At 37.0% G+C, this 16,948-nt stretch overlaps 1 protein-coding gene across 1 annotated transcript in view; it reads left to right on the top strand.

The window, feature by feature from the left end:
- LOC147840021 (uncharacterized) overlaps positions 1–16,535 on the top strand; it is a 364,757-nt gene extending 348,222 nt beyond the window's left edge. The window contains exon 4 of the mRNA XM_087291272.1: positions 16,388–16,535. Coding sequence (XP_087147398.1) covers positions 16,388–16,486 — 99 coding nt within the window. The 3' untranslated portion in view covers positions 16,487–16,535. The remainder of the gene's footprint in view (positions 1–16,387) is intronic.
- The last annotated feature ends 413 nt before the right edge of the window (positions 16,536–16,948 follow it).

Raw genomic sequence — 16,948 nt, 5'->3', positions numbered from 1 at the left:
GCTCAATAATGTTCATGTCTGGTGACTGGGCTGGCCAATCCTGGGGCACCTTGACCTTCTTTGCTTTCAGGAACTTTGATGTGGATGCAGAAGTAAGCTGATTTTAGGGTGAACTATCACTTTAATTTGCCTTATCTCATGATTTCCTCTATATCTCATAATTGTGAAATTGTATTTTACAAATTCAACTTTATCTCAGTGAAACTTTATGTATCATTTTGCTACTGTACGTAATTAGATTTTTGTCTTAGAATTTCATTTCTATCGCATAAATTAGATTTTATATTGCACGTTTAATTGACTTTATACTTGTAGCTCATAATTTCACCCATATCCTGATGATTTATATTTAAATTTCACAATCTGACTTAATTTGAATTTACTGTAAATTTCACCATTTCAACTGTATTGTATTTTTCTTAATTATAATTTGTATCTTATAAATCCAACTTAGTCATAAGTTTAACTTTAAATCTCATTATTTGACTTTATATTTCAAAGTTAGATTTACGTGAAGTTTTACAACCTAATTTCAAGAGGAGCAAATGATATGATTGATTGCAGCTGGTCCCTCATCCGTAATCAGTAATAATCCAATCAGATTGATCCATGTAATAAATCTAATAAATAGACCGATTTCATCCTTCTGTCTTATCTTTATTTTGGAAGAATCATCCTTCCCACCATAGGGGAGAGCGGAGCACAGAGTAACACTTTTTGGTTTTGGTCAAATAATAAACAAAATGTTGGGGTTAGACAAACCATTTGTTTTTTTATCAACAAAACACAAGCCTCTCCTACAAAAGAGCACTGAAAGTTTGATCGCCGGACTCATAGTTTCTGTGCAGTGTTGCCAAAAGTGCCAGGAGTAAAAATGTTACTATATGTACCCCACCTGCAGGGCAAGTTGTAACAGACAGAGAATTAGTTGTAACACGTGCTTTAAAAGGCAGATAACACAGAGTTAATTTAAATTTAGTTTACTTTAAACAGTAGCTATATTTCCTCAGTGCTTAGCTCAATTTATTTTTTATTCTACATAGCTCAGTATGTTTATTTATTTATTGGATAAACACATTTGGATTTATTTGGATTATTATCCATTATTATACAATGCATTTATTTGTAGTATTTGTAGTAGTAGTTTAATAGAATTGTAGTAATTCTATTAAAAAGCATTTTTATTTAAAAAGTTCTCAACATTACACTTAAAATAAAAAAAAATGTTGTCTTTGTTTAATTGGTGTTCAACAGTGTGTGGCTTTATTGTAACACCCTGTTACAACTAACTCCGCTGTGTCATGTTTTCTTCAAAACCCGGCTAGCAGTTACTGTGTGCTTTTTACATCTTTCAAAATGGTTTCATCTTTTAGCCTAGAAGACGGTGATCACAACAATATAACATTTCATGTTCATACTTCCACAGATTTTTCAAAAAAAAAAAAACTGACTATAATAAAAAATACTTTTATGCAGCAAAAATGGTTTCTCTTGTGTTTCTCATCCAAATTTCGCTGAACTTTTTCAATAATTGGGAGGAAGACGTCTGCCGACACGGTGGTGAAAACCTCTTAAGCATGCCACGGTTAACCCTTAGCAAATACCTTAAAACTCACTTTTAACTAAACTTTTTACAATTAACCCTGTGTTACTTTGTACCCCGCGCTCCCCTATCTTCTCCTTTTTCTTCTTTTACCAGGGGGAGCTCTCGAGTTCTACCTATTCTCAGACCCCTTACTGTACAAGCTAACTGACCAGGCGGGAGCCCTGGGCTCAATTATCTCCAAGTTCAGGATTCTCTACCAGGACAGCATGCTAAACCTGCTAATAGCGTCAAGCATAATCTAAGTGTTAACTCTTGAATTTGAGTTTACACATCACATTTTTGTGTTTAATCTTATAACTTTAGCTATATTAACTCATTTATTTATTTGTTTGTTTATTTATAAATGACAGAAATGGCCTCAGTGGGATGTTATACCAAAAAAAAAAAAAAAACTATCAAAAAAAAACATACTTACGTCTCAATCACTTTCATTTGCACATTAATGTGCATTTTTTGAAGCTCGGTTGGAAATGCAGTATATGAAATTGAGTGCATGTCATTATGATAAAACATTTTAAAAGCCTAGTTTAGTACATGTTTTATGAGGCTTTGAGACCTATTAAAACACTAATATATCTGGTCTTAAGCAAAATATATTTTCATGTATATTCCCAGCACAATTATCTAATGTGCTTTCTGTGAAATCGCAAACATAGACTGCATATTGTCACCCACTGTGTTCCTCTGTTATGGTTTGTAGTCATTAAATTAACCAACAGCTGCTCTCTGCTCACAGTAAAGCATTGCATAGCATGGCGAGTCAGGTTTGAGTCTAGAGAAGAAAAAAAGGAAGGGAAAAAACTAATAACTTTGTCCCAAAAGCCCAGGGCCATCTATGCCCCTGATGTGAGGGGAGGGGTCCAGGCTTGTTTTGGCAGGTTTTAGTGGCTGACAGGCTGATTCTCCTGCATGCTGCTCACAGAGAGGAGGAAATGCAGGTTCTCAGGTCTGTGCCAGGCGATGGAGGCCAACAACCAAACAGCTGTGATGCTTTTTTACTCACTGCCGCCATGCCATGTTCAAATCCTGGCCCTGTTTCCCAGTAGCACCAGGTGCACCCAGAAAAGTCTGCTTGAAGGACATGAAAAGTGTGTCAGCTGAGAGATGAAGGCTCAATTTTTAAAGCAGTTATGGTCAAATCTGCTGAGTCAAACCAAATATGTTTGAGGATTATGGTTTAGTTCTCTTTCTTTCTTTTTTTTTCTTCTTGACATTTGAGGTTTTAGATAAACGCTGCATCAGATGGTCTTGATCAACCAATGGTTACCAGCTTTACACTCAGAGGATTCAAAAGTTTGTTAAACACTTTTAACATGTTTAACAAGACAAATCTTGCTCCTCTAAAGTCTCTAAAAAGAACAATATAGTTCAAGTATTATGCAATATGTTTTTTGTGTGATTTATTTTATTGTGGTAAAATAATTAGTATTTAGCAGATTCCGCAATGAGTGAGTGAGTGAGTGAGTGAGTGAGTGAGTGAGTGAGTGAGTGAGTGAGTGAGTGAGTGAGTGAGTGAGTGAGATTCTGTAATGTGCATGCAAAGTGCAACATTAAATTATGCTAAATATAATATTAATAACAATAATATTTTATATTATATATAATGTTTTGCATGTAAGGTATACGGAATGATATTTTTTACATTATTATTAGATGGTGTTTTTTTTCTTCTGTTTAAATGTAATATTATTTAAATGTAAAAAAAAAAAAAAGTAAAATCAGTTATAATTTGACTTCATTCTCATATATATACTGTATATATATACAGTTAAAGTCAGAATTATCCCCCACCCCACCCCATTTAATGTTTTTCTTTTTCTTTTTTAAATATTTTCCAAATTTTGTTTAACAGAGCAAGGAAATTTTGACAGTATGTCTGATAATATTGCTTATTCTGGAAAAGTCTTATTTGTTTTATTTATTTTTTTATTTTTTACAAACTATTTTAAGGTCAAAATTATTAGCCTCTTTAAGCTATATAATTTTCAATAGTCAGAACAAAGAATCATTATACAACAACTTGCCTTATAATCTTAACCTGCCTAGTTAGCCTAATTAACCTATTTAAGCCTTTAAATGTCACTTTGTATAGACTTGTATAGAAGTGTCTTGAAAAAAATATCTAGTAAAATACCCAGTAAAATAATATTTACTGTCATCATGACAAAGATAAAATAATTAAAGATATAATAATAAAGTTATTAGAAATGAGGGGGGCTAATAATTCAGGGGGGGTGGCTTATAATTCTGACTTCAACTGAATACTGCAGCTTTTTTTTACTATTTTTTATGTTATATTTTAATAAAACAAAGTGTAAAAATTTTTTTGCCATAACTGAATGGCTGAAGAAGAGAAAAAAACACTTTGACTATGAAGTGTCCTAGTCAAAGTCCTGACCTGAATCCAATTGAGATGCTGTGGCATGACCTTTAAAAGGCAGTTTATGCCTGAAAGCCCTCTAATGTGGCTGAATTACAACAATGGGTCAAAATTTTTCCACATTTCTTTTAGAGACTCTTTGCACATTATTAAAAATGCTTGCATTTGTAGCTGCTTAAGTTGACCCAACCAGCTATTAGGTTTAGGGGCAAACACTAAAATCTTTAATAGATAAAACAAAAACCTTTATTGTAAAACTGAATGATGTGTTTACTTGTGTTATCTTTGAATGATATTAAAATTAGTTTGATGATCTGAAACATTAAAGTGTGACAAACATGGAAAAAAATGGCAAAAAATTTCACACCATTGTACAGTACAGTACATATACTGCATGTTTCTATATGCAAATTCATCTCTATCATTTTTTTTTCTTACCCAGGGTACACATACAGTGACATTTTGAGCTTCCCAAACTACAAAATACAAGTTTAAATATTAATCTATCCCTGGAAAAAACATCTGGCTTGGCATGCGTCTTCTGAGTTTATAGGCATACTGTGTAATGAACTAATTTCCCATAGTAAAGAAGAGCAATTAATCTCTCTCTGTGCAAAACTAGAAGGCATGCAGAACATGCATACATCAACAGTATTACCCAAGTATATCATTATTGAACTGTTTTCAAGTGGTCAATACAAAGTACATTAGCCCATTAGCCCAACAGTTGAGCTCGTAGCGTATCATGGTGATCCGTCAGGCCTAATATCATTTCAGGGCAATATTTTGAATAATCACATAACAATTTACTATTTGACCTATTTGTATATGACAAGGCTTTAACATGGATTTAATTTGACAAATATGCTTAAGATTACATATGATTGTAGAAGTCACTGGGAAGTGATCCCAACGTAAGCAGTGATTTAGCCCAGCTGTGGTCAGAAAAGTGCCGTAATCTCCAAAACTCTGAGCCCACCCAATGATTCCTCTGTAAGGAATGATCCTTTTCAAGGCTGCTAGTAATTAACCAGCATTTATGTCAGGATTTATGCCGTGTGGTTGCTTTATTTTTAACTCTCTCAAGTTCATCCATGCTCTGCTGACATGATATAGCAGCTGGCTTCAGCTAAAGCTATGACTTTGCACATACAGTATAGGGTAGCTGGGGAGTAATTGAAGGGTAACTTGAAGTTTAATAAACATGCTAAGTGATCTTGTGCTTCCTTTGTTCCAGTTCCAACACTAGTTTCCATAAAATTCCCACACGGAAAAGAGAAACCGCACTGTTATATAATGCTCTGCATTAGATTATCATCTGTATAAGGGCTTATGGATGCCTTTGAGAAGGTTGTGCTAATGAGCCATATAAACATAATTACTTAAGTGTTTTAAAAAAGTGTTCACTCTTCTTGAAAGTATATGCATGTTGTTATTTTACTCTTCTTAACTACAGAGAGTAGAACCGATGTCTTAAAACTGATCAAACTACAAATTGCTCACTTTTTTTTTAAAATTTGCATTTATCCATTCATTGATTTTCCTTCGTCTTCATCATAGTTTTTATTGCCACAGAGAAATGAACCACCAATTTATCCAGCATCTGTTTTATGCAGCGAATGCCCTTCTAGCCACAACCCAACACCGGAAAACAGCCATACTCTCTCTGTCTTTGGACTGTGGGAGAAACTGGAGCACCTGGAGGAAACCCACGCCAACAAGGGAAGAACATGCTAACTCCAAAATACCCATATGACCCATCTGGGGCTCGAACCAGTAACTTTCTTGCTGTGAGGTGAGGTTGCCACTGAGCCACTGTGCCACCCAAGTTTGCATTTAGGAAAATCCATTTTAGTGCTATGATTTTTCCACTTTCTTCTCTGCAGAACTGCTTGTGTGTGCTTCTGATTAAATGAAGTGTTTAGATAATGCCAGACATGTTCCAAGCTAACAGGGAACATTCCCACAACTTTCGCTAACATCCTTTAAAAGTTGTCTGAATGTTAAACCAAGCATTTCTAAAAATATTGCTTTTGGAAAGTTCTCATGGGTGTTATTACTAGTTAGAAAACATTCTCCTAACATTGATAGAAAATGTTATTAGAACAATGCACTTAGAACATTGTATTTTTAGGTATATTTAGTGTCATGGAAATTTCAGCCAACTTTTTTAAAAACTGGACATTTAAACAATTTTGGAAAGTTCCAAATCAATGTTCATATATTGTTGTATTTTTGGTAGATTTACAAGATTCACACTTTTTTCTCTTGTTTAAACACTCTCAAAACACTCTTTTGTATAAAAGTAAGTCCAGTATTATAGAATAAAACCAACGATCAAAACCTGTTGGCACATCCAATGTGCAACCCCCTTTATGATGGTCTTGCTGTGGACAGTTACAACCCTTTTTGCATCTATGTTGAAACTCACACTGCTAAGGATCGAAGATTTATATTAATTTGGCAAGCTGAACGCATTCTGTACTGTAAAAAAAAAGATATATATAAAACAATGTGCATACTACATTGTATTTTAGGTAGATTTAGCTGGAATGAATGTTGCATAAATGTTATACTAACCTTACAAAAACGTTTAGGCAATGTTAAGCAAACTGGACATTTAAATGTTTTAATCACCATTTTTACAATCAAAATAAATCATTCTCAGAACTTAAAATGATTAGCTGGGTTAAGCTTCATGACTGAAAAGGTATGAAACATTCTGTTAGCTGGTATCAGAGTGGTTTCTGGCACTCCAGCGCTGAAATGTCAAACATTATGACATCTTGTTCACAGTGGTTTTCTTTATGCGACTGTCCAATAAAGCTGTGGTGGATTTAGCCAAAAATATCTCCATTCTAGTCAACTGAAGCTTTTCTCTCACAGAGTTGTCAATGGCTTGTAAGCTTGCCCTTGCTTGGTCATTCGCTTTTTGAGGACAGTCTGTTCTAGGTAAATGTACAGCTGTGCCATATTCTCTTCATTCATTAATTATACATTTAACTGTGCTCTAAGGGATATTCGGTGACTTGGAAATCATCTCGGATCCATCTGCTGCCTTGTTCTTCCCGATTACTTTTGTACTTGTAACGTTTGATTGTATATTTTGATGATAACACCGAGATGTCTAAAGCTTGTGTTTTTTACTACAGTACAATTGCACACAATTGCACACAATTCATCTTCATCCACCTCACAAATTATTTAGATGAGACGGTCATAATTTTAAATGTCATGTTAAAAGGGATACGTCATTATTTTGAATTATTTCTAGTGTTACATTATACTGGTATTGTTTACACTTTTAAAGTCTGTCATTTTAAAGTGCATTGTTTATGTTTTATTTTCATTAGAGGGTAATTTAAATGTGTTCATACACTCACCAGCCACTTTATTTACCTTCAGAACTGCCTTAATCCTTCGTGGCATAGATTCAACAAGGTACTGGAAATATTCCTCAGAGATTTTGTCTGTATTGAAATGATAGCATCACGCAGTTGCTGCTGATTAGTTGGCTGCACATCCATGATACGAATCTCCTGTTTACATCCCAAAGGTGCTCTATTGGATTACAATCTGGTGACTGTTGAGGCCATTTGAGCACAGTGAACTCATTTTCATGTTCAAGAAACCAGTCTCAGATGATTCATGCTTTATGACACGTTATACTGCTGGAAGTTGCCATCAGAAGTACATCAGAGTACACTGTGGTCATAAAGGGATGGACATGGTCAGCAACACTACTCAGGTGGCTGTGGCATTGACACGATACTCAGTTGGTACTAAGACGCCCAATGTGTGCCAAGAAAATATCCCCCATACCTTTACGCCGCCACCACCACCTACCTGAACTGTTAATACAAGGCAGGATGAATCCATGCTTTCGTGTTGTTGATGCCAAATTCTGATCCTATCATTCAAATGACACAGCAGAAATCGAGACTCATCAGACTAGGCAACGTTTTTCCAATCTTCTATCTTCTAATTTGGTGAGCCTGTGTGAATTGTAGCCTCAGTTTTCTGTTCATAGCTGACAGGAGTGACACCCGGTGTTGTCTTCTGCTGGAGTAGCCCATCTGCCTCAAGGTTCAATGTGTTGTGCAGTCAGAGATGCTCTTCTGCATACCTCGCTTGTAACGAGTGGTTATTTGAGTTACTGTTGCCTTTCTTTGCTCGAATCAGTCTGGCCATTCTCCTCTGACCTCTGGCATCGAGGCAATTGTGCCCACAGAACTGCCGTTCACTGGATATTTTCTCTTTTTTCTGACCATTCTCTGTATAACGCTAGAGATGGTTGTGCATAAAAATCCCGGTAGATAAGCAGTTTCTGAAATACTCAGACCAGCCCCTCTGGTACCAACAACCATGCCACTTTCAAAGTCACTTAAATTGCACAAAAAAAATCTACGAAGCTGTGAGGCAGCGAAAGGTGAACTGCATTATAGCGAGGGACCACTGTATACAAGATGATACTGGTATTATAAAAATAGTACTTGGAAACCCCTTTTCAAAAGTGTGCATTTCCAGGCCCCAGAATACCATTATGTTAACAACACTTTAGAAGACATGCCTAGGGTCGATGTAGCATCCTAATTTCAAGTCCTAGCTCATGAACCATTCCTGATCTCATCCAACATCTATCTCTTTCACAACATCACATCTTTCACAACTTTTTCCCTGCCACTACACTGTCATGCGACAAGAAATGACCAAAAAATATATATATATATATATTGTTTTTTGTCTTAATAAAACATTTCGCATTGTTCCTCTGGGCCAGTTTGTACACCAGCCGGTGACCTACTTACAACTGTGGCTCCTCCATTATGGAAGTTGGCTAGAGAAGAAATGGTCATGCCCAACTGAGCCTGGCTTCTCTTAAGGTTTTTTTTCCTTCACTTTTGTCAATTGGTGAAGTTTTCTTTCGTGCCACTGTCACCACTAGCTGGCTTGGTTTGGGACTTGTGGAGCTGTGCATCGATGGATTTGCTCTTCAGTGTTTGGACTCTCAGCAGTGAAAATTAAACCACACTGAACTGAACTTCAACTCTGAAAACTGCACCGACACAGTTTTAGTTTACTAGAACTACTATGTTAAGCTGCTTCGGCACAATCTACATTATAAAAGCGCTATAGAAATACAGATGAATTAAATTAAAATGAATTAGGTGTACAGCCCTGAGCATAGTAGGAGTACAGTGGAAAATTAGGACAAATTTTGTTATGATTATTTTTAACATGTGTTACGTCAATGGTATCTCATGGTTATTTGAAAGTTTTAGATTTAGAGGCTAGTTTAAATGAATTCATAAGCAGTGTTTGGAAAAAATATATAATATATTATGATCTAGTCACTTTAAAAAAACGTAAATAAATGTGTTAGTTACTTTTTAAGGACGCAATGTGAATATGTGCCATGTTATTTTATTGTAATTTGCATTTTTTACTTTTTTTAAAGAAATAAGGTAGACCTAAAATTATAATTTATTACTTTTTACCCAACACAGATCTCTTTGTACAGTTTAGTACGATTTGCTCATCCCCCAATGACATTTGGGCTTAGGGGTGGGGATTGGTGCCATGCCTTCTTTTTTAAAAAAAAAATCATACAATTTCGTACGACTGAGCCACTAAACTGACAAAATGTAAAATCGTTACTTTCCTTGTGACATCAGGCTGAATGTACTTGATTGTAAAACCGAAAACATTACTCTCTGTAAAAGTCTGTGAAGCCACAGGGTAGCTTGAGGTTTCCTCACCAGTCACCAGCATTCAGTCCTGCTCCAGTGTGAGTGACTCCCATCATCAATCAGTCTGTAGAAGGCTAATGAAATATCCAGCGGAGGGTGGAGGAGGTTTGCCTTGTTGTAACGCAGGGCCTCAGGACAAATGAAAGGAAAACAACATTACCAATGAAATCTCTGAAACCACCATTCCTCTGACAAGCTGGAACAATAAAAGCTTTCCTCAAACACATGAAATTCATCAGTTTGAGGGGAAATATTTCTTCTCCCGACATTAATCTAGGAGGTTTCGTTCTTATAATTCATCATTAATTTCGCAGAGGTAATGCCAAGCTAACACATCTCCCAGAGTAAATGAAATACGTCTAAAGAGTTCATTTGTATTAATGAGAGGCTGTAGCTCCGTTCGCTGGCCTTTATAACTTCCACGCTTTAAAAGAAGCTCACATTGTCCCCAAAGTGCCACAAAGAGGGCAAACAGAAACTGATTTGGTGGGCCGACAGGGGAAAAAAGATAGCAGCTAAAGTGCTTATTTCCTCAGTCTCTTTATCCTTTCCAGCACTGTGAGATATTGACAGAAAGTCAGTTAACTCTAGCCAGTGGCAGCTGCATGGGTTTTGCATAATTAATTATTTATACCAAGCCAGACACAGTAATTACCATCCAGATGAATATGATATTCTAATCAGCCACGCTTTAATTTTAATTGCCCTCCAGCATCTAACTGTCAGCGGTGGCCTGGCGTGATGAAGTGAAGACTCGCCGAAGACTATTAGACATCTGCCTGAAGACCGGTGGCTGCGCTAGTCACTATTTCTGCTTCGAAATCAATACAGCTAGCTTGTATGCGAGCACATGTACGTCGCGTGTGTGCGATCTCATTCATCTCATTATAGATTGGCATTTCTGCCACAATTGTAAATCGGTAAGAAGATTTCGAGGAATGATGTTCATCTGCTGCCGTTTGTTTTGGACTGCTTTACATCGAGCCGCTTTACAATAATATTCCAGTGACAGATGGTCTGAGCAAAGTATTAGCCAAACTCATATGGCAGGCGATGTATGTAGACAGAGCGCTGGAGGATTATTGGATTCTCTCATTTGAGGACAGTATTATGGTAATTCAGGGCTGCGTCTGATGTGAACTTGATCTTCTTCTCCTGAAATAGAGCTGAAATGTGATCATAAGTCTTCGGCTAGTCATGGATGCCTGCTGTGTCACTTCCTGTTCATAAGAAAAACTGGTGTTTGTGTGTTTGTATGGCTGCTGCAATATGGTTGTGAGATGAAAAATATGAAAATCAAGTCGCACTGAGAGAGATGCCAAATGGTGGCCTCAATCTTCTTGTCAGTTGGACTAGATATGGTAATGCTGATGCCGGCAGTTACTTGATCGCATGATATAGTGAACGAGACGCATCCAAACCCAATGTTTGCGGCATGTCAACAAAGATCCCTTCAGCCGGTAGATTTTCAAAGGCAGAGCAGTTATAGATCTATGAAATCCTACAATCCTGCATGCTATTTTAATATGAATGGGCTTAATATACTAGTTAGAAGTCAAGATGCAAAACCCAGCCATTATTTCCAGAAAGAATGTCAATTTAAAATCAATATTTTATTTATTATTGAATTTATATATTTATATAATATTTATATATTTATATACAGTTGTATATATAAATTTCTACTAGTTGAATGTTAATTTTATTTATTGAAATGTTTTATTTGGTACGTCCATCTTTCTTTCTCTCTCTTACACACACACTTGCACGTTATTTGGGAAATCTGTCATTTTTAATGCCTTTCCTACAAATGCTGCAGTGGCTTTTATGTCATTTTAGTTGTAAACGCTGTAAAAAATGTTGGGTTCCACACAATCGTGTTTAGACAATATGAATTAATTAAGTTAACTTGTTAGTTTTTACAAATTTAAGTGGATTGAGCATAAAACAATTCAATTGTTCTAAAAACCTTCAATTCAAGAGTTCACACTTAGCTGATGATTTATGATAAGTTTGTTTGGCATGATGTCCTGGGGGAGAGCCCTGAATGGTCCTCGAGCCCAGGGCTCTCTCCCGTTTGCAGAGCATGAGGTGAAATTGAGCTTAGGTGGGTCTCTAAAACTCCCCCACTGATGTACAGTAGCTAAAGGTGAACTGCTTTAAGAAGTAAAAAATACTGGTACTTAGACCTAATCCCAATTCTACCCCTTAGCCCAGGGGTCACCAATCTCGGTCCTGGAGGGCCGGTGTCCCTGCAGGGTTTAGCTCCAACTTGCCTCAACACACCTGCCTGGATGTTTCAAGTATACCTAGTAAGACCTTGATTAGCTTGTTCAGGTGTGTTTGATTAGGGTTGGAGCTAAAATCTGCAGGACACCGGCCCTCCAGGAACAAGTTTGGTGACCACTGCCTTAGCTCTTACCACTACCCCTCATTTTGCACGTTCATTTGAAGGGGTAGGGCCTAATTCTCTTTAGCTTCAAGGAATAAGGTTAAGGGGAAGGGCTAGATACCCCTTCGAAAAGAGATTTTTCAGGACCACACTCGAAACCAAGAGGTAAGAAAATTTTTCAGAATACACCAGCCACGACAGCATAGCTGCACCTGGAAGAAAATATTAGTATGTTCTTGTCATTAATAAAATTTTTACAAGAAACAAGCACATTCATGTTTTCCCATCATGCAAAAAAAAAAAAAAAAAAAAAAAACGCTAACCTTCGCTATCTATAACCCCTAATAATAACTCCTGTATAGTACTTCCACATACTTTCACATCTGACACTTGAATACCCTGTCAGAAAAGTCTAGTGGCTGGGAATGAGCTTTTTACAGTGTCTGCTATAATGTTAAAGCTGTTTTTGTGTTTACATAAATGAACAGGGCTACAGTGTAAATGCACAGTACAGTTACGATCTTATTGCCACATTAGATCGTTATGATAACATGTTACATGCCTTCAGTCATTTCCTGAAGATAAATACCAAAAAATAACACAACTGGAATAACTACAGCAGTCGAGATCGTCAATCTCATATAAAGCAAGAGATCGTGATGAAATGATGACGTGTGCAGGTGCTGTAGTGGTGTCCCATTACTTAGGAGGAAATTTTGAAGCCCTTCCCCTTCACACTCTGTTTCAAGGGCCAAGGGGAAGGGAAAGGGGTAGGGATACAAAAATAGAATTGGGATTAAGCCTTAGTCTTAATTTTACTTATGTTAAGTGTGTACAGTGTGTTTACATATGACACATGTCTTTGGATGGTGGGAGGAAATAGAAGAAACTCGGAAGAACCCACACGGACAAGGAAAGAACATTCAAACTCTGCAACAAAATGCCTACTGGCCTAGTGAGGACCAGAGCCAGCTGCTTTCTGGCTGTGGGGCAACAGTGCTAACCACTGGGCTGCCGTGCAGCCCAATCTAGGTAAACGGAGGAGGAAAAAGGGGAGGAAGGTGTTTTCTTTCAGATGAAGATGGTTGTGTAATAAAGACTGTGGTTATTTACAGTGACTTAGGAATCAACTGATTGGATCATGAAACAGCTAATGTGGGACCGGCTGTGGTCAATCATAAGCATGTGATCCTCTCGAAATTAGTTTATATATATATATATATATATATATATATATATATATATATATATATATATATATATATATATATATATATATATATATATATATATATATATATACTTCACTTAAATAAGTAGCTTAAACAAACAACAAACATAATTTTTTTAGTGTACACTCGGGCCATCTCATTATTCTTTCAAGTTGTTTGTCATTTTACTTTTAACTATATTCATTTGGTTTTATTTACCAGATGCTTTTCATCTAAGGCAACTACAGGCTAAAGCAACCAATAGAAAATAACATGAAACCAGCAACACCAGTTTCATAGGTTTGACACTTTGAGAACTTCCTGATTGCATGTAACCCTTGAATACCCTACAAAATCCCATTGGACAGAAACACAGTATTTGGCAAATGAGGAATTGTGAATGTCCACAGGTCATGAGACGTTTTCCTTACCTAAGCAAACAAAGCCTCGAGCAGTGTTACCAGCAAAGAAGGCTTTTCCTCTGAGAATGCAGCATCAGGGTTGCCAACAAACTTGACCTTGTCTTTGCTGGACTCTTCCTCTCAAGTGTCTGATTATTTCTGTATCTCCTTCCCACCGTCTCTTCTATTTACTGCAGCTTCTTCATTCATCAATCCTCAGTCACCTTCACATGAAATCTGTGTACACTTTCACCATCACCTTTACCCTAGTGGTTCCCTCACTTCCGACATATTGACTGTTACTAAGAAATGACAAAGTGATGCAAGCCACAAACCTGAACATTAAATGTCAAATCTCTGGACATCTTCTTTTCTGCAGTCTAAGGTCTGTCTTACTGCTCTTATTCAGGATGTTTATGAGTGGTGAAGCTACGGAAAGCCCAGGGTGGCACTGATGCCATCAGATTGATTGCTGGTTGGTCTATTTGAGACATTTTGTTATTATTGGAGAAAGAAAGGAAAAAAACTATGTAAAGTATGAATTCTGGCATATGAGCATTGATTGTTGCACTTCTATTCTTTGGCAACTGGTAAATGAAAGAGCTGTCAATCTGTATGATTAGCCCAAGTAAAACATGTTCTTGCTATGAAACAGCTGATGGTTGGCCTTTACTCATCGTATCCGACTCTCTTAGACCAGGAGATCGTGTTTCTATTGGTGGAATTCATTGTTTTCAAGTGGTACGACTGAGGTAGCTGAATATTTATTTAAATTTGTTGATTTTTGATTGCAAGGGATATGCACTGTTGCAGGTTTGTGATTGGTTAGTTCTGATCCCAGGGTCATCAGAATGAGCAGCTGTAACTAATTTGACATCCTACTTAAGGAGTTGAAAAAATGTGTTCCAGCAGACTGCTATGAATGATCGTTTGAGATCTACTTTTTGCTTACCTGCTGATTATACTATATTGTTTATTATTATGTTATGTTATGTGTTGCAATTTTGGACCTTATATGGTTATGCTGCGCTTTTAATTTATATATGGGTTATGTTTGTGACTTTTTAATTTTATATTTTAGTAATTTTTGTAATCTTTATTCATTAATTTCCCTTAAGCTTAGTCCATTTACTCCTCAGGGGTCGCCTGCCAACCACTAAACTGGTCCAGCACACGTTTTACACAGTGGATGCCCTTCCAGCTGCATCCCAGTACTGGGAAACACCCACTCTTACATGCACACATACACCACGGGCAGTTTAGCTTATTCAATTCACCTATACCCGTCTTTGGACTGTGAAGGAAACTCGCTGGCCAACTGTCCAACTGCTTGTTAATGCAAATTTCTAATCAGCCAATTATATGGCACCAACTCATTTTATTTAGGCATGTAGACATGATCAAGATGATTTGCTGCAGTTTAAACCGATTAAATTGGCCAGACTGTTTGAGCTGATAGAAAGACAACATTAACTCAAACAACCACAGAAGAGTATGCAGAAGAGCATCTCTGAATGCACAACATGTCAAATCTTAAAGCGGATTGGCTAGCAACAGAAAACAACACCGGCTGCCACTCCTGTCAGCTAAGAAGAGGAAACAGTGGAAGATTGGAAAAACGTTGCCAGTTCTGATGAGTCCCGATTTCTGCAGTGACATTTGAATGGTAGCATCAGAATTTGGCATCAACAACATAAAAGCATGGATTAATCCTGCCTTGTATCAACGGTTCAGGCTGGTGGTGGTGGTGTAATGTTGTGGGGGATATTTTCTTGGCACATTTTGGAACCATTAGTACCAACTGAGCATTGTGTAAACGCCAAAGCCCACCTGAGTATTGTTGCTGACCAGGTCCATCCCTTAATGACCACAGTGTACCCATCTTCTGATGGCTACTTCCAGCAGGATAACACGGCATGTTATAAAGCACGAATCATCTTAGCCTAGTTTCTTAACCATGACAATGAGTTCACTGTACTCTACCGGCCTCCACAATCCCCAGATCTTAATCCATTAGAGCACCTTTGGGATGTGGTGGAACGAGAGATTTGCTTCATGGATGAGCAGACAAATCTGCAGCAACGGCGTGATGCTATCAGGTCAATATGGAACAAAATCTCTGAGGAATATTTCCTGTACCTTGTTGAATCTATACCACAAAGGATTAAGGCAGTTCTGAAGGCAAAAGAGGGTCCGACCCAGTACAAGCAAGGTTTTCCTAATAAAATGGCCGGTGAGTGTATATATAAACATCAAAACGTTACACATCACTTGGGAAATTTTTTAAATATTCATATTTTTTTGCCTTATATTCCTAATAATATCTTCGTACACAAAAACTCTCCCCTTCCTCTATTAAAAACGGAAGAAACTGATTTGTCAAGATTTATGGAAGTGAACTTATAAAAGTTTGAACCTAAAAAAAAAAACATTGAACTTTGTAATGGTGAGGAATCATCTCGTTATTCTGTGTAGCCACATGAAAACGCTTAAAGAAAAAACTGTATGAGGTTGTTTGAAGGGAGTCAGCGGTGAGATTGAGTGCTCTAGCTATTGATCTTCTGCAACTGGTGGTGAACATAAAGTTGTATGGATGACTGAAGATTCAGCGGTTTGAGTTTTGTTAAAGCATCTTTCACACTTTCAGTCCGCAGGAACAAAGGCAGAGCTGAACCCTGTGGTAATCCTGCCTCCAAGGCTCGAGCGCAGAGGTCAGAAGGAAGCCGATGAAATCTCTACTAGCTGAGGAAGATGGTTTTGTTGAATAGGTACGAAACAGTTTTTTTTTTTTTTTTTTTTTTGTCACCTGAGAAGAATATAATGAGAAGAAGCTGCCATTCATTCAGTGAACTAAGATGTTACATAGAGAAAGCAAAGACCTGCAGGGGGTCTCGTTGTCTGATTGCATGTAGCAAGACAAGATCTTTTAGTTATAGCAATATCTCTGCTTTTAAAACAAACTTCAGTATATTTTCCTCTCTAATGAGAGCAATGCCAGTCTGATATTATTTATAAATGTCATGGTGAGTCTCACTGGTGGAAAACATAGAGTCTTGCATCTTAAAAAAAAACAAGCGTGATTAGCATTTCCATAGCTCGGTTTTGTAGCTAAAGCTGTCAGGTTGGATTTCATGTAGTATGACTAAACAGTCATACGGTCTTTGATAATGTAATATTTTACATCACCTGAAGTATCTAGCACTTCATT

The sequence above is a fragment of the Danio rerio genome, chromosome 17 (assembly GCF_052040795.2).
Source record: "Danio rerio strain M-AB ecotype USA chromosome 17, GRCz13ab, whole genome shotgun sequence".
In the NCBI taxonomy this organism is placed as follows: Eukaryota; Metazoa; Chordata; class Actinopteri; order Cypriniformes; family Danionidae; genus Danio; species Danio rerio.
The sequence above is the reverse complement of the archived record's forward strand: the minus strand, read 5'-3'. Positions and strand labels throughout refer to the sequence as shown.